Source organism: Thamnophis sirtalis, unplaced genomic scaffold, assembly GCF_051295495.1.
Source record: "Thamnophis sirtalis isolate CommonGarterSnake01/CBP01778 unplaced genomic scaffold, rThaSir2_p1.2 scaffold_1, whole genome shotgun sequence".
Classification (NCBI taxonomy): Eukaryota; Metazoa; Chordata; class Lepidosauria; order Squamata; family Natricidae; genus Thamnophis; species Thamnophis sirtalis.
The window spans coordinates 150,695,493-150,721,349 of record NW_028261381.1 but is presented as its reverse complement, the minus strand read 5'-3'; the positions used below and the strand labels follow the sequence as shown (position 1 = coordinate 150,721,349).

The window sequence follows — 25,857 nt, the reverse complement described above, 5'->3', positions numbered from 1 at the left end:
TGTTCAGACTGATCAACAAGAACTCCATACGACAAACTAATCAGGAATCAGCATTCCAAGAATGATTGATCAGAAGCTGCCATGGACCAATCAGGAAGCAACATGATCAGAACAACCTTTTAGGATTGGGCACAAACAAAGAACCAATTAATTACCAACCTACACCAACTGGAAATTATCTCAGAAATCAGGACACAAAGGCAGGAGCCCAATCAATTCTTGCTCAGTTACCAGTGATCTATATAGCAGACCACCTTGCCTCTGAAAATGTCGGGCACAGGTGTTGCAGAAATGTTGGGAAATATATTGTCCAGACCATAATCACTAACCCCGAAGCCCAACACTGCACAAATTTATCATGGTCTTTACTTTTGTACTGAGGGTGAATTTTTTCTCATATGAACAGACGAAAGTTCGGATAGTTTTCCATTCCAAAGTTATTTAGCACATAGCTCTAGATTTTGGATATAAAATTGCAACATAAGGAAATCCTGTTTCACAGCCAAAATTATCAAAACATAGGCATTGGGACTTCATTTTTTTAAAAAAAAAATCTAATTTTAAAAATTAAACATGATTAAAATCTTATGAATGAGCCAGGTCATGCAGGTTTTAGGGTGAAATTGTACGTTTGATCATTTTATATTCTTTAAAATTAATATTCTAAAAAATGTGAAGGGAGATTCCTGCAACACTAAATAAAATCATGAAATGCCGCTTAGTGCTAAAGGGTTTGCCTATTTTCGAGCAATGAGATCTGCTCTTGAAATAAATGCATAGTTGAAACAATATTAATCAGAGTGAACACATGCTGTTTTAACTGGAATACATATTTAATCCATTCCAAGCAAATTTTCCTGCAACGTTTCTAAACAACTCACATAATTATGGACTTATGTAATTCCAGAGATGTTATATCAGACATACATCTTCAAGCTTTCAATTGTAGACTGAGTAAAATGTCTGGAAAATATTAAAATATTTTCTAGTATTTCACATCTGTTCATTAATACTGTTACATTTAAGAATTACCAAGACATATAATATTAAAAATCATATAGTATGAGACCTTGGACCTGCTGAGCCAGTACTCTAAAAACAAGCAGTAGCCATACTGACAACAAACTCCCTGCTTACTGACTGGAGCAAATATATTTTTTATAACTTCACATCTTAGTTTAGTGATTCTTTACTTTTAAATGCCCTTTTCAAATGCATTCCCCTTGAGAAAGTTATTTTAAAAATAAATATATATTTCTTCATAATTCTGGGTATGGTGTGTAACAAAAAAAATCAGTTACTTGGTTATGAAAAAGGGAAGGTGATGAGGAAAATCTCTCATCAAAATACTGAGAATATTATGCATAGGCAGTACCTCACTGTTCTTTATTAATCTTGAAAAGGTAAAAAGAATTAGATTTAATAAATGTTTGGATGAGTAGGGTAAAATCTCATGGGACTTTAAAATCCAGGACTTGAATTATTAATTTTTCACCTGTCTTTGACTGTGAATCTAATTGTAGATTTCCCATATAATAGTAATAATATTTCCATTTGCCAGTTACAAAGGCCACACTGCTTGGATCCTCGATACATTACAACATCCTAGGTTCTTGGGAAGGACTCAATGTGTATAAAGGCTATTTGAACGAATGCAATAAATTTGAATGGATGCAATAAAGGCCCAACACCAGCTAAACAACTGGCAGCTGTAATGTTATATTGTTGTGTGCCTAACAACAACAGCAACAACAAGACCAGTCTCAATGTGGCTGACTATCCAACATCCTCTTACCACTAGTTACCTCATCTTCAAGACTAGGGATTGAAGTGGAGATCTACAATGACTGCCCCCCCCCAAGATTAATTGATCCCAATCCCCATCAACCCTTGGAAGGTTGATACTGATGACAGTGGGGGAAACAGTTTAACCAGGGCCTTTAAACTAGAAATTCCTGCATGCAATCTAAGTGCTCTGGCCTTGGGATACAGCTCTGCATGGAATATTTATGAAAAAGGATAAATCCTCCATAAACATAATGGAGGTAGAGCAAGGGACATGATAAAGCTGCAACTGATGGTGAAGCCAGACTCTTCAACAATGAGCTTTTCAGAGTGAGAAAAACGTATTATAATGCTACAGTCAACTTAAAAGTCAAAGCAAAAGAGTAAAAGTATATTGCCAACTTAGTTTTACTGAATTTGCTCTAAAAATTTTCTCAGCATATATTATTTATTTTGCAAAGTTATATTCTGCTTTAAATGTGAACCATCACAAAATCCTCAGTGTCTTAACCAGTATAAATGTGAAGCAATAATAATAAACACTGGCTTGTAAAAGCTATACAACTCTGATCCTAAATTACTAAGCAACAATTGCTAAATTATTGTAATCATCAGCAGCTCTGTAATGGAATAATTTACTTTACTAGAGCTGCAGTATGAAAGAAACTTTACTTTTAAACACTACTAAATTTATTGAGGCATAATTTCAAACTATAATGCTCAGAAATATCTATTACTTTAAAAAATGATTTAATGTTTGAAATACTACCATCACTCCTTGCTTATGTCATCATGTATATATGCAAGTATGTAAGGACATGATTTTATAAAATGATAGAAACTACCTTTCTATCATTTTATAATACCAAACATCAATAAATGGTTCATATCATGAGATAACTCACATATGAAATACTTTCAAAAAGCAGTTTAAAAAAAAGTTGTTTACAAAGATGAACATTTCTCCAGAGACAAAACGCATTTATTTAAATTTATTGTCTGTGCAACTCCAATGGGTTCTGGACTTATAATAGAAATTATAGTTTTGTTACTATGTATTAATATTACATTTGAGTATGGAACAAATAGGTTTATTCTATTCTTCCAAATACAAGCAAGTATTGATACATTCTGATGGTACTAGGAAAAATTGGAATGCATGCTTTAAATGCTAGAGGCCTAGAAATCACAGCAATAAATAACATCCCAATCTTCTGATTCTGTAAACATATAACCATACGGCTCAGTAAGAGAGAAATACAAAAAAAAACCTATGATGCTGTACTAGACTTTTTAAAAAGACACTGATTTAAATAAAAGCTATGAAATGATTGCTCCTGTATCTCCAGTTTTCAGATTTAGTTCTTATACAATAAAGAATTTTCTAAACAAATTGCTTTGAAGAAGCAATGTCCAAAAGAATCAAAAGATAAGTCTTTTTTAAGTGCTTTCCTTAGAATCCATTTAGAAAGTTTTAATCAGAGGGATGAAAGCAATCGTTTTGGGATGAAAGGTAGTTGTGTTAATCTGTTGCAGCACAAATAGCAAAGAGCCTTGTGCCAGAAACATGTTTATTAGTCTTTAAAGTACTGCAAGGCCTTGTAACATTTTAAAGCATTAACAAAATAAAAAAAGATTGTAGAGATTGAGGCTGAGATTAAAAAACCACCTCCCCTGGTTTCTATGAGTTTGTAGGCTTTGATAGTATCAGGTTTCCTGATGCAAGGGAATATTCATTAGATATTTGAAGCTTTTTTCTCTGACCTTTCCATCCCCAACCCTCTAGCAATTAGCCTTTCATGAAATCCATCTAAAGATCTTTTTTCTCTTTAATATACTTGTCACCTCCCCTTCCTCTTCATTGCGGAATCTCATTTCTAATTAGAGGCTACAAACAAAGTATTTTTTTTAAAAAAGAACTCTGTACTCAAAGCAAATTAATTTGGCTTCTTACATGGCCATTCATCTCATCTAACAGTTGAATATCTCTCCACATCCATGCATAGGTTTCACTACACTATTATATTCAGAATAAGCACAAAGAATGGATGAAAAGAAAAAATCATTTTTTATAAAAACCATATTGTGGGTTTCTGCCCCAATGTGTACATACTCAGCACAACATAGCTACTTGTGTATTTCCATCACGGTTAAGCATTCTTTGCAGAATGAGGTCAGGGAGAGAAAAACTCAGCCCATGAATATAGTTCCTACGGTAATAAATAGATATTGCATTGCCTGACTGGGTCCTATCATTTCTCCCAGCCACTCCCACTGCTCAACTTGCTTCATACAAGTTCAGTACTGCAAGATTGCATAAGGAACATAAACCATTTCTTGGCAGGTGAAAATTAAAAACACAACAAATGTTTAAGGCAAAAAAAATCTTTTGGTTAAAGGCAATTCTGTTACTATGAAAAATGTCCAGAGAATCTTTAAATTTTAAATTTCAGACTTGGAGGAGGGCCATCTGCAATGTCCAGAATAAAAGTAGAGACCAAGAATCTATTTGCAATCTATAGAAATCTAGCACACACAGTCGACCATGTCAAAGAGAAAAGAAATAAACATAAAAATCATTTGAGCAAAGGGAAAGTAGCCATATCCTAGGGGAACAAAAAGTACACCACTCAGTACAAGCCAGTTCTCTCAAATAAAGCTCAACACATTTAAACTAGATTTAAATAAAACATAAATTATACATGGATGTCTCAGAAATGCCTTCTATCCATTCGCAGAACACTCAACAGGGGACAACTGAGTGAATGTTAATATTTCCAACTAAAAAATTACACCTGATAATGCACTGAAAATCCGTATTAAAGGCTAAAATGCATGGTTATGAATTCGAAGGAGCGCTATGGAACTTTGGAAGGAAACCAAATTTCCTCTCCATCTCTTTCCGAGGCTCCTTTTCTGAGCCGCCCTTAGCGTTGGAAATAGGTGCAGGATACCTACAGCCCTTTGTTTAGCATCTTTCGGTACCTCGCCTTTTACCTGTGGATGCAGTTGCCATGGCAACGGGCGGAGGTTGCCCGGCAGCTCTGAATGCCGCTGCCGGTGCCTGCGCGCCTTCGCCTTCCCAGCGCCTTGGAGACGCTCCGGCTGTACTGTCATCTTCCGCCCCGTCACCAGCCCGATGCTCCTCGGAGCTCTGGAGATCCGGCGGCGGCGACGACATTCTAGCTAGGTCGCAGGGCGGATTAGCTCAGCAGTCAAAACCGGAGGATGCGGGGTGGGGAGGGAAAAGAAGAGAGGAGAGAAGGCGGCGGCAAGGGCGGCCGCCGGGGCGTGCGTTCGTGTGACTGCTGGCAGCTACCGCAGGAGCCGCTCTGGGAAGACTGGGCGGCTGCCTGGAGAAGAGACGGCTGCTTGAGTAGTACTCTTACGGCTGTGCCTCCGCCGCCAGCGCCTTTTACGCAGGTGCACCTTGGGCGTTGAGTTGGAGTCTCCAGCCGTTGCGTCACCCGCTGGCTGGCATATCACAGAGCAGGGAAAGAGCTGCTTGCCCCTTTAAACTCTGCCCCGTTTAACTGCTTCGTCTCGGTGGCAGGAGGCCTAGACGGTTTCCTTTTTGAGGGCCGAAACAAAAACGAAAACAAACCCCGGATGGAGAATCTGGCTTTGTGAAAGGTTCCCTCACAGATTGCCACAACCCTGAATGCACTATGCTGATAGAGATACTTCAAGCTTGTTTTTTGATACTAGGTCATGCGTGCATATTTATCCACCCATACAGCTAAACTCCTGATTATTGGATATTTAAAACCCCTTTTTTAAAATGGGCTTTAACGTATTCTGTTGTACTGGGACTGGATTTTAAAACAGAAAGTTGCAGAGAGGAATAGAAAAGGTGATGATCAACCTACTAGTGACATTTTAGAATCTGTCTAATGTAATGTCCACTAGACAAGCGAAGTACATTGTACACTGGCTACCAAATTCTTCACATAGCTCCACCTGTTCACATTTTACTGAGCAATTGAGTTCAAACACCCAGCCACTCCCAATTCTCAGGTTTTCTTTAAAAGTTTAATTAAAATGTAATATGCAGGGTTAAACATGTTTAATGTTTTATTATTATTATTATTATTTATTAAACACTCTCAAAGCAATATGCATAAACTTACAACTTTAATTTTTTATAACAATTTCAAACGAGATAGGAAATAATGCATTATTTTTTTAAAAAAAGAAAACTTACGGATTTGCAAACCATTCCTCCTAGGTAGGATATAGAATGGTGCCTTGGAGATCTATCTCTCCCAGGGGTGTCCAAACTCCCAGAACTCCAATACCTTCACTTTGTGAATACAAGCACCAACATATAAGCTGTATATGTGCAGAAGTTGCTTTGCTGAATGAAGTAATGCAACTTCTCTGCCCTGCCAAACTGATGTGGGCTGCTTTTTACTTTGTAGAGGTTATACAAAAATACAGTTTGCACAGATAACCCTTAAAATACCTGCTAGGCCCTATTTGAACTATATTCATATATAATGAATACATTTACATTCTATATGAAACATAATGCAATGTCACCTGATGTAATTTTTCCCTATGGTCACATCCAATATTTATTGCACTGCTTTCCTTAGGCTAGCACCCAAAAGCCAAGTGTGGCCCTTCTTATTTATTTATTTATTTTATTTAGTTTGTCACTCATGTACAAGATAACAGGAATAAGAATAAACATGAATAAGAACACAGGAAATGGCTACAAATAAATGGGGACAGTAGGACAGGGACGCTAGGCACACTGGTGCGCTTATGCACACCTGTAAAAAATTCTTCAAAACAAATTCTGCATCTCCTCCCTAAAATGGCTCTGGTTAGTGATGCCAGAGCTATGACAGTGTGTCAAAGGTAACATCACAATATTTTGGGTGACACACAGCATTCACTGTCACCTGACAAGAACTATTCTTGAAAACATGCCCCATTCTTATGCAAATTTTAAAGGGTCAGAGATTTGCTGTTATGAGGCCGCCCAATTCCGGATCATGCGACTTGAAGCAGGCTTGGGTAGGCTGTAGGGGCCTGTAAAAAGAAAGACAACACCTTGTTAGACTTAAACATTGGCAGGGCCTTATAGCCTAGTGCAGGGGTCGGCAACCTTAAACACCCAAAGAGCCACAAAGATCCTAATCAGAAGCCCTCCCATTCAATTCTGGAGCTAACCGGAAGTCCGGTTCTCCCACCATAGAATCTCCTCCTAGTGCAACATCCTTTTTCCTCTACCTGTCGTAACCGAAAGCCCTATCAATTGTGGAGTCAACAGTGACAGGGAGCAGAGGGATGAAAGAGCCGCATGTGGCTCCAGAGCCATGGGTTGCTCACCCCTGGCCTAGTGTGTCTTGCCTAAACAGACTCCAAGCTGGAAAGGTGCCTCACTGGTCACTCAGCCAAAAGAGAAGCAGCTTTAAAAGTTGGAGAATTCCTCTATATACAGATCAAACATATTGGGTTTAGAATGAGTTATTTCATAGGTTAAAATCATTTGACACATCTCTGACGTAGTGTATATCCGCAGTAGCTCTAGTATGTAACATGTAACATCCCATAGTTTCTTAGTACAGTATGATCTCATTAATGATTATATTAAATATTCTGGAAGTGTTTTTTTTTTCCATTGTAGGTTTCCAGCTCACTAAAGGTCAAGTCAGTGTCTTGGCTGCTTTGAACCAATACTTATTGGTCTATTCATGTCTCATTCACAGCTTGCTTTGTTACTTCAAGAAATAGAAACATTTATCAAAGAACCTTCTAGTTATTGAAAACATTAACCAGCCTATCTGCGAGACCGCCTACTGCCACACACCTCCCAACGGCTGATAAGATCCCACAAGGTGGGCCTCCTTCGGATACCGTCAGCCGGACAGTGCTGGCTGGCGGGCCCCCGGAGGAGAGCCTTCTCTGTGGCTGCTCGGACCCTGTGGAATCAGCTGCCCCCAGAGGTCCGGACCTTACCCACTCTCATGGTCTTCAGGAAAGTCATTAAAACCTGGCTGTTCCGGCAGGCCTGGGGCTGTTGACCTTAGTCTTAAGGTCCAGCCCCGATCAGAACGTATGTGTGTTGTGAATTTTAATTATTTCTTTATTTATTCTGCTTTTCTTTTTTTCTTCTTTCGTTGTAAGCCACCCGGAGTCCCCCGGGATTAGGCGGCCTATAAATTTAATAAATGAAATGAAATGATGAAATTAATTAAAGCTCCCCTGCCCCGTTGCCATCAACCTGAAGATAAATGGCAGAATGCAGATCACTCATATGACTGGACTGTATTTTTTAAACATAAATGAGTATATAAAAATGTTTAATTTTTGTTCAGAGCATGTGACACACCTGCAGAGTCAAGTTAGGCATTTTCTGAATTTTGGCCACACTAAGGAAAAAAGATTCACCGTTATTGTTCTAGAACTTGAAGACATTTGTGGTGGATCTGCCAAACTACAGTTGGAAGGTCTTCCACTTATAACAGTTGCAAAAGTTCTTCTCATAGGAATGGAAAGGACCTTGAAGGTCTTCTAGTCCCACCGCTGCCCATGGCAGAAGACCTTATATCCTCCCGGATAAATGGTTGTCCAATCCTGCTCCAACACTGGAAGTTCTTAAGAAGATATTGGATACCATTTGTCTGAAGTGGTGTAGGGTTTCCTGCCTAAGCAGGGGGTTGTATTAGGCCTCCAAGGTCCCTTCCAAATCTGTTATTCTGTTCTGTTTTCTGTTTTTTTTTTCTGTTTTCTTTCTTGAAAACCTCCAGCAATGGTGCATGTACAACTCTAGGTGGCAAGCTGTTCCATTGGTTTTTGTTCTCACTGTCAAGAATTGCAGGATACTTCTGCTGACTGCTGGCTGCCAGCAGTTCGATTCTCACCGGCTCAAGGTTGACTCGGCCTTCCATCCTTCCGAGGTGGGTAAAATGAGGACCCAGATTGTTGGAGGCAATAGGCTGACTCTGTAAACCGCTTTGTCAGCCTCTGCTTTGCTGCTGCTTCAGCTGCCATTGAAATGGGGAGGGAGGGCATGGTATTTGGGAGGGGACTGCTATTTGTGCTGGAGGAAGATTCTGGAGTTTCTACTGCCCGTCTTAGTGCGCATGCGGAGGAGGTTTCCCGTCAAGGCCAACGACACCGACATTCCATCTTGGTGATGCCTTTCGAAGTTATCTCGCACCTGACACTTGGGAGAATTATGATTGGACTGTGCATGGGATGCCAAGGGGTGGGGAATGGGTTATTCTATATATCATTTGCTTTCGCGCCTAAATAATCAGACTTCGCTTTGCTACGCTTCTGTTCATTTATAATTAGTAAAAGTACACTTGATTTCTATCAATGGAGTCCAGTGGTTTTCTTTCCTGATTATCCAATGAAGAAGTGCTGACACGCTTAGAGAGGGCTGGAAAGCACTGTGAAACTGTATACAAGTCTAAGTGCTATTGCTATAAGTGAGACCCAACTACAATGATTTTTGAAACTGGTGCAACAGTCCCCTTTTTCTGGAATTGGTACCAAATCTCAATAAAGTGTTTATACATAGTTGTAGCTTAATATTGCCTAAAATAAATTCTGGTGGCAAATTAAATTGTGGGATCTTCCAGAGCCAATTTCTCTCAATTTGATTGTTTCAAATGTCACTTAAATTTAATGAGCAACTATGAGTTCCTGCACCTTCCATCCCCCCACCCATTTAGATTTTGAAGCCCAGCCAAATAAAATCAATGGTTAAGATTGCTTTGTAACAAACTTGTAGAAACTTTTTACAGTAAATGGTGTTCCCAGATCTCTTGTTTGCAGGAAGTCAGTCCTCAGATGAGTCTGCTTGTGGCTGAAATGTCTTCTCCGTGCAGACAGTTCAATTAAGATGTTTGATCTAGAAAAGCTGACTGCCATATTTTCGTCCAACCATCGTGAAAATGGCTACCTCTAAACCCTCAAAACAAAACAGACCTGCCAATGGAGTAAAATCTGAAATGACAGAAAAGGGGAGAAAGACCTTTTGAAAATGCACATACTCTTTAAAAGATTAAACAATAAGCAGTGTCCTTGATCCTGATTTCTTTCCTCTGTATATACTGAAGGACAGGAATTTTAGGCGTAATAAACTAAACTAAACTGTACTGTAATTTATTTCTTATCAAAACTATTGTAACAAGAACATTTGGAGTACATCACATTCATTTTTCGTTGGGCAAATAGGAGGAAATTGGATATGTCCAAAACTGCAAGATAGTGTGTAGTAATTGTTTTTCTCCTTTGGCTTCCTTTCTTTCCTCCGTAGCCTCCTGAGTTCATACCAATTCAGTGATGCTGAATCGCTCTCACAAAAGCAAATCTCATTTTTTGTAATGCACCATATTCTATAAACAATACACATGGAAGTAACTGGGCCTGTGATTTAAATGCTGCCTCTAAGAGCCCACAGAAAGTTTTAGTTGCTGTTATACTTTACTTCAGATTTTATTCATTTAATAAAGAGCTAGTCAGAAGCCATTTTTTTCAAATGTTAGCAGAACAATCAAATAGTTTAATTTTCCTGGTTTCCCTAATGGTTTTACATTCTCCCCTTCTTTCATTGGCCCTGCTTTAGGAATATTTCAATTTCTTTCTCTTTCAATTCAAAGCCACTTACAATATCAATCTCTTAGCAAGTCATGACAATATTATGTATGCCTAGCATGTCTCTACCTGTCCATATTGTTAAATATTAAAACTATTGAACTCAGAATAAGAAAGAGCTTGAGGTTATACTAGCTATCATCAATCATACTGACAGCTCAATATTTGCGGACTTTTCACTCTGACAGGTATACTTTTTATCTTTTTTTCTTCCATAGTCTTTAGCTCCACCAGTAGACTTCTGCCCTATGAAGGTCCTTTGATGCTTCCTCTTCTTCACCAGACTTCTTAGGGCAGTGCCCAGTTGTTGTTTTTTGGCAATCTTCCATCTGTTTCCATACTAATGCAACTCAGGTTTACCAGCCCATTATGGGGTTTTACTAAAACAAATTCAACTTCAATGATCAATTGCTGTCTGTTCATTTCAGCCATTTTAGCAAACCTTCCGCTCCATTTCTAATGTTCTCGTGTTTTTTTTTTCAATCTCTTTCTTCCCAGGCACCACTCTGACAGTGTTTAAAACTTTACTTCCAATGTCAACATAGCATTTGACCCAGCCCTTGTATAGTCCACTATCCTCTTGTGAGAGCTTGTTTTTTTTTTAAGGTATACCTGCCTGGTTACATAAGGAATCAGCAAAAAGCTGTGGCAGAGACACGACATCGTAATATCTACTACATGGAACTGAAAATCATGCATATGTCTCCAAGTTCACACTGTGGAACAGTAGTGTAACCATTATGGATAGCCTTTAGTTGGCATCCTTTATCTCCATTCTCCTATAGAAGAGATGCTTTCCTTGAAATAAATGAAAAATGAAGCATCTGTTTTAGAGAGAGAAAACAATAAGAGGACCTGCTATAGCAGAGGTGGATTTCAAATCCCAGCGCTACTGGTTCACTTGCGCATGCATATGCGCAGAAGCGGCCATGCAGGTGGGTGGAGCCTCCAGCCACCACTACCAGTTCGGCCAATCTGGGCTGAACCGGGAGCAACCCACCTCTATACTATAGGTTATATTTGACTGAGTCTTTTCCAGACACAAAAAAAGAATCAGTCGTGTACAGATTTCTAGGATCAGTTCTGAGAGGAGACAAAGTGACTCAGAATACCAATCTGCAAGATAAGACAATAAAAAAAAACTTAAATGTAAATGTAAGCTTCAGAGGAAGAACAATCAACCATAATGCCAGCCAGCAGCTAGATAGAGGGAAGCTCATCAGGATACAGAATATATTAAGCTTCAGCCTCAATTATCAAAGCTGTATTGGAGAGGCTCCAGGTGAAATTAGAATCTCTCTTTGGAACAAGCAAGGCTATGATTAAATAAGAAACCAAATTTCAACTTGTGAATGAAGTTGAGATGCCAAAAATGCAGGCATAAAATTCTAGTGAACTGTTTAGGGTACCTCAACATTTGCTCTCACAGAAAGTCGCAAGTTATTTCTGAGTTCATTAGGCTGAGAATTCTTGATCCTCTTACTAACCAAGTACTAATTCACTGAGGAGGTAATAACTTTTTTTTCCCAACAAAGAGAATGTGCAGCCGTTTTGTACGTGTAAACTTTTATGAATTCCCATCCTGTTTCCTAGGCTCTTAGAAGCCCATTATATCACTCCTATTTGATCTTGAAAAGTTAAGTTCACAGCCAATCAGTTGTTCATTTCAGTAGTCCAATAGAAGAACAGAATGGCATTCAGAGAATGTCTCCTTGTTCATTCATTTATTCATGTTGTATGTATTTTGCCTGCTAATTCCCCCGTCCCAACATGAATGTTCGCTTCTAATGATGAGTAATTATAAAGCAGCTGAAGCAATGCAAAGTATAAGAAAAACTGGTTGGAGAAAAGGAATCAGACAGCTTGGGACACATTCTCATGTTTTGCAGAGCTTCAGCACTGTAAATAGTAAGATTATCTTTTATTCAAAATCAACTCAGCCACTAAACAGAGGAACAGTGTAATATCACAAAGAGTACAGAAATTCCTAGAGCAGCCAAGAAATCTAATGCTGACATGTCTTTGATTCATAGCTATTAGCATCCATGAAAGACCTTCCTAAATGGCTGGATGATATTAAATCCAGAATATAAATGTGAATAACCTGTAGAAGCATTATAAACTAAGGCTTTAGTGATAAGAAACCACAAGAATTTGCTAGAAAATTCTACATTTTACAGTATACAAATGGGAGACACATGTGAAAAAGTGACATCTGGTGGCATAAAAGTGACACTTCACATATCCCAAAGAGTTTTTGTAGCTTGGATGGGCAAATAATTTTGCTCAGGCATAATTGTATAAATGGAATTGGTAATTGGGATTTTTGAGATCTCAAAACCCGTCACTATGGTATACTATGCTTTACTTCCTATTTTAGTCCACTTATAATTTGTCTTAAAAGAACTTAGGGTGGTATAGGCTTCTCTTTTACCATCATTTGCCAATTCTTCATTAGCCTCACAATTCCTATGAATTCCTATGTTATATGAAATATGACTGCTTTTAAGTTTGTCAGTGAGCTTCATGGCTAAGTGAGGAACTGAGTCTGGATTTCCCAGTCATAATTGGGCTAGGTTCACAACCTGGTTGGAGTAGGTTGTAAATCATAGTTTATGGCTTAGCATGAATAGTGATTGTACCTTCAATAAACAATAATTAAATCTTGCTTTAATGTATGTCCAGTCATTGCCTTTTTGATATCTTTATTTACAGTTTGCAAGTTCAATGTAATATGGTACAGCATAGGCAACAAGCAATTATTAAATGATACTTTCTCTAAAATGTCTTCAAAAAAACAGTTATATTTGTAATCTTCCAGAAATACAATGAGTTGATCCATTCCAAAAGTTCTGTAAATCAGTTTAAGCACTGAGTTCACAGTTACTAAGTATGATTCACAATGACAAATTTCATATTACTTCATCATGAACATGTGGTTGCTAAGAGTCTAAAACGATGGCATCATCTTGAATATGTATCACCTGGTGTACACCAAGAGATAAAAGACAAATTAATTGTCACATTCTGTTCATATATTTACAACCCCCGGTATGCCCAAATATGGGAGGAAGATTTATCAGCACAAATACAACAAATGTAACAAAAAGGCAACAGTAAAAATATTGGGTTTCTGTCTTGTGACGAGCCAAAGGACAGAGAATGGAAGTAGTGATCTTCCTCCCATATTTGGGCATACCGGGGGTTGTAAATATATGTATGTATGTATGTATGTATGTATGTATGTATGTATGTATGTATATATCCATACATACATACATACATACATACATACATACCCTTACCCCACCCAGCTCTACCCACAACTCCACCCAGATGACACCCACCCACCATCACCAATCACCATGACCCACACCCTCAACCACACCCCCACTCAGTGTCATCATAGCCTCTTTCCTGGTTAGCCACATCTGAGCAAAACAGTTACATCAGAGTAGGCAGTTGCACCCGAGTAGAAGAGCCACAGTCAGCTACAGCTCAATCGACATCAGAGAGGCAACATCAACGTGGCAGCGTTAGTGGCGTGTAACCATGGCTGAGCGGGCATGGTAATGGACAGGGTCCCCCTGGATGGCAGCCTGAAGGCTGACATTAATCTTCCAGATATTGGAAGCTGAGGCAAAATCTCAAAAATTGAGATATTACTTTTTACAGCTGTAGTCAAGATTATTTTATTAATTTTAATCATGAAACTGTAAGCAAATCAGAGAACGTTACAAACTTCTAGAATACTAATTACTCATCCTGTTTCTAATATTATACATTTAACATGCTACCCCCACTTTGTAAATGTTTAGTAGCCTTCCTATTCCTTTCCTACACCATAGTAATTATAGGTAGTACTCAACTTATGATCACAATTGAGCCCAAACTTTGTTGCTGAGTAAGACATTTGTTAAGTGAGGTTTGCCTCATTTTACAACATAATTGTTGTGCCACAATTGTCAAGTGAATCACTGCAGTTGTTAAGTTAGTAATATGGTTGTTAAGTGAATCTGTTTTCCCCATTGACTGCTGGTCAGAAGATTGCAAAAGATGGATCACATGACTCCAGGACACTGCAACCATCACAAATATGAGTCAATTGCCAAGTGATTGAATTTTGTTCACAGGGCTGCTGCAATGGGTCATGTGAAAAACATAAGACACTTTTTTTAGTGCCATTGTCACTTGAACTGTCATTTAAGCGAACTGTTGGAAGTCAAGGACTACCTGTATGCCTTCATTATTTTTATACAAAAGCATATTTAAATGTAAGTTTTACTACAGTTACAATGTCAGATTTGTTCAATTTGACTCTTACTATTATGGATAGCATTCGTTTTATCAGAAAAGGTTACATTTTGTTTCATAACACAGACAAAATGCCACCCACCTTCAAGGGTGACTTGTCTGCCTTTTAGAATAGAATAGAATAGAATAGATTTCTTTATTGTCCAAGTGTGATTGGACAAACAAGGAATTTGTCTTTGGTGCATATGCTCTCAATGTACATATAAAGACAAGATACATTCGTCAAGAATCATAAGGTACAATACTTAATGATAGTCATAGGGTACAAATAAGCAATCAGGAAACAATATCAATAGTAAGGATACAAAAACAAAGTTACAGTCCTGCAGTCATAAGTGGGAGGAGATGGGTGATAGGAACGATGAGAAAACTAATAGTAATAGAAATGCAGCCTTAGTGAATAGTTTGACAGTGTTGAGGGAATTATTTGTTTAGCAGAGTGATGGCGTTGGGGGAAAAACTGTTGTGTCTAGTTGTCTTGGTGTGCAATGCTCTATAGCGTCGTTTTGACGGTAGGAGTTGAAACAACTCCTTTGTACTAGAATTAAATCCAATCAATACAAACTGATGACGTGCAATTAAATCTACGCTTACTCCAAAATAAATTTGACTTAAGTAAAATTCGAAGAATGTGTGCACTAAAAGAGAGGACGCAGACGTTTATATTTAATTAATTACAGCCTCTCTAAAGCCATTGTAACTCTATGAAAATTCCACGGGGGGGGGGAGAGGAAAAATAATGTCTCCTCACAGTGGAGCCAGGTCACGTGTTATCACGCTGTGGCTTCGCCGCCGCCGGTTGGCTGGAGCTTGGCAATGAGCGAGAAAATGTGGTTGCCTAGTGACAAGAGAGGCCTCCGTTGTACACAGCCTGGACTTACTTGGGCAGCAACTTAGGGCTCCAGGAGGTGAGTGATGGCTGCTGGGGAGGACGATTTAGGGGCATTTGCCTACCAGTGGAATCGTCCTTGCTCCGTCGCCTTTCCCGAACAGGTGCACTTCGAACGGGTTGGGCTAGGATTCCGATCATCCCAGGCTATGGAGTTATTCTGCAATAATTTGAAGGTTGGGAATGTTCCTTCTTTTGCCCCCCACCCCCGCAAAAGAGAAGCACCTTCCTTCCTCCATAAATTATTCTGGAATTCTTCTTCAACATTTACTGGGACTGCGTTCTCCTTTGAGAGCTTAATTAAAATGACTTGAGGCGGGTTATTTAGCTTGCTTTAGGTCGGGTCTCCATCCTTGGCAACTTTAAACCTTGTGGACTTCAACTCCCAAAATTCCTCAGCCAGCAAAGGTGGCTGAGGAATTCTGGGAGTTGAAGTCCACAAGGCTTAAAGTTGCCAAGGTTGGAGATTCTTGCTTTAGGTGCTCTTTTATATTTGAATCCCATATTGTTAGCATAGAAGAATGAGAAATACCTTGTATTTCCTGTGATCTTTCATGAAACAACGTTCATGTTTATGTAACACACACACACCCCTATCCTTTTATCCTCCCCATAAGCTGAGATATAATAGCTCAAAATCACCCAGTGTTTGGGTTTGCAGAAATTGACTGTGGATAGTTTGTGGTTTAAGGGGGGCAAGTAGTGGTTTGAACACATCCCTTTAGCATATTATGTTAGGTGAACCACACTATCACATTGAACTAATATGCCATTTGTGCTCAATATGCTATTTGAACACAGCATTTCTGGTTTGTTAAATTAGATCTGGGATTTATTGTGTTGCATTCACCTATCAATGAACCTAGAACACTTTCACTGTTCGTTGTGTATCCCTCTTTTGTGGGGAATGTGTCTGGAATCACATTTTCTCTATATAGAATTTGTTCTGATTAAGAGTCTTTTGGAAAATTACAATTTTAACATGTTCCCTTATATACTACAAATATTATTGCTAGTCACAATAACACTTAGCATTTTTATGGATACAACTCCTTTCACACCCATTAACTTTTAAATTTGACAACAGCAAACAATGGAGGCTTTTGTCTATTTTATAGAAGATAACTGAGTCATGCATCTAAAATCAGTGTTTTGTTTTGCAAAGGCATGTTAATAAGGAATTTCACATAACCAGTACAGTGTAGATGTGTTCTATAAATTTCTTCCAAACTTTTCCAATTTTGAACAACCCATTCAGAAGTAGTAAAAAAAGAGTCCACTTCTTTTCTCAAATTAGTACATAGCATCCTAATTATCGGGGGGGGGGGATGAAAACGTTATCTTTACAGATAATCAAAAGATGACTCTCTTAGAGAGTCATTATTAAAAAGAATCTAGAACTTGGGTGCTAAAATCTTGTGAGGCAATCTGTGCTTTAGATTATTTGCAACATGCACACATACACACCCACACTTTTGAATAAATCTGCATGCAGTTACACTTTTAGTGACTTCTGGGTAGTTTTGATGCCTTTGCGGAAAGCCAAGAGATTGCAAGCTTTCCTCACCTCTGAGGGCAAGATGCTCCACAATACAGTGGCAGTGGCAGAGAAAACTTTCTTCCTACAACCCCACCAGTTGAAAGTATTTGACTGACAGTCTGCAGCATCCCTGTCTGAATGAGTGGGACGGAGTGATGTGCTAGTGTGAAACTGGTTCTATAGGTATTTTTCTTTAAGTTTAGTTTCTATGATGTTTTATAAGCATACTAGAAAAGGTATATTTACTATTACAATCATTTTTAAAATAAAATTTGTATATATAAATGAAAAAACAATCTACAGTTCATTTTCTTTGTAAATGGGTATTTTGTGATAACCATCGCTGAATTTGGCAAATATTTTGTGAGTATACTTATTATGGTAACCACTTGCCAAGAGTACTGTGATAATATTTTAAGATTCTGAAATGCCTGCTCATCCTAAAGGTTTGAAAATCCCTGGAATAGACTATCTATTTCAGAGCTTCCATATAAGGAAACTTAAGAAGGTAACTTAGTGGGTGTTGGCTGATAGAGCATATTACTCTTGTTTGTTTTTGCTTGGTAAACATTTATAGCGGATTTAAAATTGTTTCTAGAGCAGTATTTTCCAATCCTAGCAACTTCCTGGCCTTCAATAGATGGAATTCTTCAACAACGATGGCAGCTGCTGAAAATTCTGGGAGTTGAAGTATATGTGAAAGTGGCCAACATTGGGAAACACGGCTCTAAATTTCTGAAATGCTTTGGAGCTTGGGATCTAGATATCTTAAAGTTTATCTTTTAACATATGTGTCCTCTCTTATCCTCCATGTACAGCTTAGTCCTGGGTTCATAATTAATTTCTTAGCAAGATGTTGCATTTTTATTCTTAACTCTAGGTATGAACTATGTCTTTTAAGCTGAAATGCTCAGAAAATGATACAGAGTGATTCTCAAAACCAGATTGCTTCTGATGAAATAATTAAAGAGTTGGTAAGTTTTGGTTTGTTTTGAAAAACATCTTTGGTAATGCTATAAGAGCTATCAACAGAATGATAAACAATATCTACCCCTCTGATCTTACAACTGGGCCTATAAAAATATTATCATATTTGTCACCTCCTTATAACCCCTCAATTCATTGTTTAGAATTTGTGTAAGGTTATTAAATATTTATTTCTCAGTGTTGTACATGAACAAACTTTTAAATACATATCACATACAGGCTTTATTGGCAATACAGAGGAAGCAAGTTAACTCTTGTCATTATTGCTATATACACTGCTCTAACTCTTTACTGTTCTTTCTTATTTAATAGGAAAACCTGGCACTTATTTCATTATTTAATAGGTTAATCTGGTGCCTTTTACAATATTAAATTGATTCTGTCAATCATATGTTTTGATTATCAGTGTTGTAGTTTGCAACCCTGCATTTGCAAGGAATGTTCCTTGTTACTGCATAATTTGTAAAGGAGACTCTTTTGGAATATAGAATCAAGAAATCTTAAGAATATTTTTCAGCATTCTATGCAAATATGATAGCCTTGATATTTTTATAAGAACTATATAAATGCTGCAAGTTCACTAGTTGAAGCCTTTTAATAGAAGCTACTGGGAAACACTGGTGGTCTATGTGCTTTTGTTCTTCCTTGTAAGGATCCCAGTAGCGTCTGTTTATCATTGTGAGGTGCAGGGAATACAACTGAGTACTCCACTGATCTTGAGCAACCATAATTGTCACATTCATTTCCCTGATTGCATTGTAGTATTTCTGATGAACAAGTATTGTCTTAATTGTGTTTGCATGACATGCTAAATGTGATTAGTTCTATAAACTCTTAAGTAAATGATTGATCAGCATGTGATGTGAACACATTTTTTGAAAATCATGATTATTTATTATTAACAATCAGGTTATCAATAATAAATGCAATTTTCCAGATTTTCTTCTTAAAATGTTAATGGGATGGTGTAGTCTTTTCTCAAGATTGTCTTTTTTGCATTAATTATTTTTGATAATACTATGGTATTTTTACTCTTGTTCGCCACTCAGAGTAGATGGCAGAGCCTTGCATGTTGTAAATGGAATTTTCTCAGCTAAGATGAAAATCATTGAGATGCATGTAGCCCTTGAAGTCTGGGCAGCCAAAAGGGATGTAGACCAAATCTCCAGTTGGTAAATTGCAGTATAAAATTTAATTAAAAAAAGAAGTCAACCAGTGAAATAGGTAATGTAAGGGCTCCCTGGAAGTAGTATTAGACCAAAATAAATACATAGGGAGTTCTTCTGGATACATTTGTCATAATACAAAGCTATTTGGAATTTACTTATAGTTTTATCTTTCAATCATAAAGGAAAAATATTAATAATCTTTTAACTGTTTCTTCCAGTGTACATGTAATGGATTGGCTTATGAAAGACTTGATCAAGAAGGACCTTCAACACGAAGCTTGGAGATGTTTTTTTCAGGTTACCCCAGAATAGTAGGCCTGTCTCATTTCCCCAGTTTAACAAAACTAACTCTGGTTAGGCAGCACATCCAGTGGATTTCTGATTTAGAGAACTGTCCGTTTCTTAAAGAATTATGGATAGCTGAATGCTATTTGAAAGTAAGTAGGAACTGAAGTCCGGCATTTTAATTTCCAGTGGATGAGGAAATCTTCATTTACTAACGTGTGCTCTTTTGCAACTTTTTCTGGGTTGAAGAATCTGACTCTTTGAGTGGTACAACCAGGACTGCGCTAGCAAAAGTAGTACATGAATAAAAAGATATTTAATTTCTTTTTCATTTCTTTTTATTCATTATGTTTTTCCATCATGGGAATAAACACTTTGTTGAATAGCTAAAATCTTTTTGATTAAGCACAAAAATATTGAGCCAGAGCTGGCTTTGGAAGAATACAATTGCCTAAGAGGCTGTATTCCCTGAACCAAAATTCATTTTCTGTTTTGCGATCTTGCCAGTTTGTACAACATTTTTCATGTTTTCTTATGATTCTAGTGGAGATAATGTTATTCAAAGCACAATCCATAAACATTTTTCTATCCACCTTTTTTTTGTCCTGCATCTGATAGAGCAATCTAGTTATTTATTTATTTACAATACAATAGCAGAGTTGGAAGGGACATTGGAGGTTTTCTAGTCCAACCCCCCCTGCCTAGGCAGGAAACCCTAAACCGTTCCAGACAAATGGCTATCCAACATCTTCTTAAAGACTTCCAGTGTTGTGGCATTCACAACTTCTGGAGGCAAATTGTTCCACTGATTAATTGTTCTAACTGTCAGGAAATTTCTCGTCAGTTCAGTGTTATGATACTCTTTATTATTCACTTATTCCCATCATTTTTTTACCCCAATTTGAAAAAAAAAGCCTCTTCAAACTGCTCTCTGTCTTGGTGATTATAACACCTTCACCTCAGATGATAATTACACTGGGCTTGGCAACACCAGTATTTTCTTAGTGGCAAACCCCATGCCTAATCCTTTCAGGAAATCATGCTTGAATTAAGTTTCCAAGTTACCAGAAGTAAGTTAACGCATTGTGAAAGTTCTTTTATAAGATACCCCAAACACCTCCAAAATCGCTTCAGTGAAAAGACCAACTTTCTTAATTTTACATAACATAAGGTATAGTCAAAAACATTGCTTTAATAATTTCTTCCTTCTGTTACAGTAACAAGATTTGGTGGCAATACAGAGTAAGCAGAATATTTTGTCACAGAATGTTCTGATTGAAAAGCAGGCCATTCCAACCTTATCATGGGCCTTTCCAAGATCAGAATGTTCTAAGACGTAATATTTTGCACAATGTTTTAATGAATTAATAGGACTCATCTATTTTTGGCTCTGAAGCTTCAGCTTGTATTATCAGATTTTAAGTCTGATTGCAGTTTTAGCAATGATAGAGAAGTCTTACCCAAGTAAAATGTCTCAATCCATTTCACATCTAACTCATACATCACCTTCAGTGTATTATTTGATGTTTTCCCGCTAATACCTACTCAATTTTTGCTGATTTTGAAAAGCAGGGCCAGATTTGATTAGAACTTGGATGGAAAACCACTAGTAAATCTTACTTGCTTGAAAAAAAGCAGCATTGAACTATTACTGTATTGTTGCCATGAAAACTACATGCCTATGTTTGTGAAATTTCCAGTAATCAAATTTGATTCAGGAAAAACTAACTTCTCCTTTGTTTCAAATTTAGAAGAAAAGTTGATAACCATGAATTGTGGATCTACTGCAACTTTAAGACATTTTAAATGCAGTAATAGTTCATTTTAAGTAGTTACAGTTTATTACTTATCCAGAAGTATTTGGAGGAGCCCAGGTCTATATATAGAAAGGGAATTCTGAAAATATAGTGGTTTATGTCCATCTAATGAAATGGTTGTGAAGTTAAAGTTTCATCATGTGGCAGATCCAGATGACAATTTGTCAGTGTGGTTAAGACATTTCCCCTAAACTTCTGTTCAATTTTCTGGAAATTCTGCATTTTCCTCATTGGTGACTTTAATTTCTTTGCAGAAAATTGATGGTTTGGAAAAATGTGTCCTTTTGCAAAAACTTTACCTGTATTGCAATATGATTTCCATTATTGAAAATCTGGAAATGCTAGAAAAGCTGGAGATACTTTGGCTTAATGGCAACCAAATTAAAGAAATACAGGTAAGATTTGGTTTTGAAGAGCTATTGATTCTCATCTATCTCTTCTTTGTACGAATAAGCAAATGGGAGAGAAGAAGATAGTATTTATTTAAATCATTACAAATTGTGTAAAAAACAGAACAGCTGATCCATTTTATTCCATTTTATTACAGAATCACTTTTATCACCAAAAGCAGTTTCTGATTAATATATTTGGCAACAATACAAATATGATCTCAGCAATACTAAGCTCTTAGGTATCCCAGTTGTACAAGTGATTAATTATATTTCGCAATCCACCAATAATCATAAAGACTTCTTCTTTTTCCCTTTCCCTTGCAATGCTATTAGCCATATTAAAGGAATAAAATTATTAGGAATCTGCTAAATAAAATAGTTGTAAAAAGCCTGCTGTTAATGGTTGTAGTTTGTCCAACTTCTCAGGAAAAATACAGGAAATTAGACAAAATACAACTTGGTTTAAAATTGTTTTCCAAAACCATTTGCTTTATGCAACATAATCTAATGTATGAATGCTTTAAAGAATAGCTACATTTTTTAAAAGTTTGCAACATTATATGATTCTAAATATAATAATCTGTATTTTTTACAGGGGCTGACTTCATTGCAGAGACTGAAAGAACTCAATCTTGCAGATAACAATATTAGTAAAATTGGTACAAGATGCACTGTATTTTGCATATCTGTTATTTTGTATATTATTAATGGGGAAAACAACAGTGAATAGATTTACTACCTTGGAACCCTTATCTTGCTCAGTAGCTTGTCATTTACAGTAGAATGGGTCTTTTATATTCCATGCTATGCAGTACAATAGTATAGCTAAGGTTTTAGATGCTAAGCTTAACGGTTTTACTTAGGTGAGATTTTAGTGACAATAGGACAATTTTCAAGTGATTGTCCTATTATTAGGGTATGTTTCATTTTGTTACCCAATTTTTTCAATTTGTACAAATAATAACACAAGCATTTGTAACACATCATGTTTTGACACTAATAATAAGAGAAAAAGTATTGTGAGAAACAATATCAATCCCATTTCACCCTATTTCATGCTATTTCAGCCCAGACATTAATGCTGGGTTTGAACCATCAGTCAACTGTTTGGCCAAGTCATTTGTCTTTGGCCTTTGGCTCTTATGTTGCTGTATCACTGACATCAATTGTGCAAAAGAGGAATTATAACCATTCTGGATCAGAGGTGTATATTTCGGAATAATATTGGCACAGGAACATTAATGGGTGTAGAGAGTAAGGAAGATGATGCAATGGATCTTGTATGTCTCTATCAACGTCATCTTCCTTAGTCTACATTGGGAGAGGGCTACTGTGTTCAGGTCATCTGTTGAACTTCAATAGGTAGTTGTTGATTATTGTGGAAAATAGAATATGATTAGCAAGCAGATCCAATATTTTAAAAAAGATTTGCCTATGTATAAAGAAATGTATTGTTCTATTGACATTGTTCTATTGCATTTATTTGTATACTATTACAATTCACAAGAAATTCTTGAAACAGAAAAAAGACTCTTGGCTTAAACTTTTTTCCTATTTCTTCCATGGGCATAGCCATGCTGTTTTCTTGGCAACAATATAGAAGTTATGTGAGACCACTTTCTTCTTTTTTCAATCTTTCCTACAGCCTTGTATTTCCATGTGGCTTTCTGACTAAGCACTAACCAGATCTGACCTTGTTTAGTTTTTTTTAATAGCAACCAAGACCAGAACAGAGAGAAAAGTTCAAGAATGATTTCTCTCCTTTTCTCTTTTAGGAAACCGCTTGGATCCAAGTGAAAGCATTGAAAAATTAAATTTGTCTGGTAACAGAATATGCTCATTTAAAGTAGGTGTTGCCTTCTCTTGTCTTGATTGATGTAATTGGTTTATTTATTAATCTATTTTATTATTCAGATTTGTAAAGCTACCTATCTCAATGCCTGGGCAACTCATGGCAAAAAGAGTATAAAAACAGTAATACAAATACAACACAAATACAATAATTTAAAAACAAAAACAAAAAATAGCAGCAATAGCAATAGCAGTAGACTTATATACCGCTTCATAGGCCTATCAGGCCTCTCTAAGCGGTTTACAGAGAGTCAGCATATTGCCCCCAACAATCTGGGTCCTCATTTTACCCACCTCGGAAGGATGGAAGGCTGAGTCAACCCTGAGCCGGTGAGATTTGAACCGCTGACCTGCTGATCTAGCAGTAGCCTGCAGTGCTGCATTTAACCACTGCGCCACCTTGGCTCATATGGGAAGTTGGGCCAATCTGACTTCTGGGAGATAATGTTCCAAAGAAGGGGAAGCACATCAGAAAAAGCTGCCTTCATGGGCCCTCCAGATGACAATCCCTGGCTGACAGGATATAGAATATATCCTTTGTGCTGGACTTGATGAAACATGTAGATATGATTGGGGAGAGATGATCCCTCAAATATCACAGTCCCATGCAATGCAGGGATTTATAAGCCATCACCAGCTTCTTGACTTGGACCTAGAGACAAAATTGGCAAACAATGCAATTCACGGAGGAGCAGGGTAATATGGAGAAAGGTTGGTTGTTGTTAAGAAAATCTAACATTGAAATATTCCAAGTTTATTTTATTCCTAGGTTCTACAGGTTTTCTCTGAATGGTGAAGCCTAGAATAGTTCTTGATATTAGATATATTTGAAAGTGCTGCTTTTTCATTTTTTTTTTCTTTTGCAAAGGAAATTACCAATTTGGCAAGATTACCTCACTTAACAGACCTGTGTTTGAATGACCCCCAGTATGAAGCTAACCCTGTTTGTCACCTGTGCAATTATGCAACACATGTGCTATATCACATTCCTTTGCTTCAAAGGCTTGACACTTATGATGTATCTTCTAAACAAATCAAAGAGCTGGCAGAGGTGAGTACAGATTTTAAGACCCAGAAGAGAAAGAGGTTACTGTTAGCTAATTACATTAGTATCAGGGTGGATTTGGTTTAAATTAAGTCGATTTAAAAATCACAATTTAAATCACTTAGTAAAAAGGCTTGATTTAAATCGACTTGATTTAAACCATAATTTTTAAAGAGAAACTATCATTTCTATCATCGCAGCAACTCCTCCTCTGATCTGCTGTTGACTCACCGACTGTGACAATATTGCAGAATATACAGCCTCATGCTACATAACAAAACTTCATTTCATGCTGAATAAACTAAAGTATTAATGTATCTTAAATAGAAAACTTATCTTTAGATAGTTTACTCCAAAAGCACTTTATTAAAATTAATTTGATTTTAAAAAATCTGATTCTGATTTTTTTTTTAAAAATCATTTTTTATCCATCCTGATTAGTATTCCATCCTAGAAGTAAAAATCCCCCATGTTTCTTCTTCTTTGTATATATGATCATCCACATAGTAACACTTATTACCTGAGAATATAAATATGTGTGAGTATGTGTGCAATATAAAAATATAATTATAGAGGTTAATGCTCAGTTATTATTTAAATTAATAAAATATTTCATCATTTAGAGATTTGCTTGATTATCCAATTTATAGTTTAATTCTAATTTCAGCAGTTATTTGAATAGGACAGAAGAGTCCTTTTCTAGAGGAGAACTATGTTAATAGGGCCATCCCTATTGCTACATGTAGAAAGCTTACAGGAATAATTATCTGCTAAGCTGCATTTTGAATGTTGCCCAAATTCAATCATGTATGGCGGGAGAGTGACCCTCACCTGAGATTACTTAAAATTAAATGTTAGTTCTCTGGTTTTCCAAAATGTTGGAAATCATTGTGTTAGCAACTTTGTGGATATGTGTTATAGCAAATCACCTTAGTGCGTTTTACTTTACTTGTTTCTTTTTCTTTAAATGATCCCATTGCACATCTTGCTGAAATGCAAGAGTTTTTTTTAAATTAGATCAGTAAGAAATTATCCTCTGTGCCTTAAAACCACAGATGGCTCATATGGACTCTCAAAAGGACTGTTTCTCTTAACACTGTCCATCCTTTACCTTAGAATATCCACAATTCATACATCGATACATTTATAATAGCTACTCAGAGT

General features: G+C 37.0%; 2 protein-coding genes across 7 annotated transcripts in view; one reads left to right on the top strand and one right to left on the bottom strand.

The window, feature by feature from the left end:
* RTN1 (reticulon 1) overlaps positions 1 to 5,204 on the bottom strand; it is a 114,129-nt gene extending 108,925 nt beyond the window's left edge. Inside the window, exon 1 of one of the 2 annotated variants that reach the window (XM_087727683.1) lies at positions 4,783 to 5,204. In XM_087727683.1, coding sequence (XP_087583809.1) covers positions 4,783 to 4,966 — 184 coding nt within the window. In that variant the 5' untranslated portion in view covers positions 4,967 to 5,204. The remainder of the gene's footprint in view (positions 1 to 4,782) is intronic. The other variant, XM_087727688.1, reaches the window with a different exon arrangement.
* Positions 5,205 to 15,556: 10,352 nt separating this feature from the next.
* LRRC9 (leucine rich repeat containing 9) overlaps positions 15,557 to 25,857 on the top strand; it is a 69,471-nt gene continuing 59,170 nt past the window's right edge. For all 5 annotated transcript variants that reach the window (XR_015698348.1, XR_015698349.1, XM_087727652.1 and 2 more), the window contains exons 1-7: positions 15,557 to 15,626; positions 18,028 to 18,121; positions 19,522 to 19,740; positions 21,660 to 21,800; positions 22,393 to 22,456; positions 23,573 to 23,643; positions 24,517 to 24,699. Coding sequence is in view for 3 of the 5 variants with exons in the window: in XM_087727652.1 (XP_087583778.1) it covers positions 18,065 to 18,121; positions 19,522 to 19,740; positions 21,660 to 21,800; positions 22,393 to 22,456; positions 23,573 to 23,643; positions 24,517 to 24,699 (735 nt within the window). In the remaining 2 variants the exon portion in view is untranslated. The remainder of the gene's footprint in view (positions 15,627 to 18,027; positions 18,122 to 19,521; positions 19,741 to 21,659; positions 21,801 to 22,392; positions 22,457 to 23,572; positions 23,644 to 24,516; positions 24,700 to 25,857) is intronic.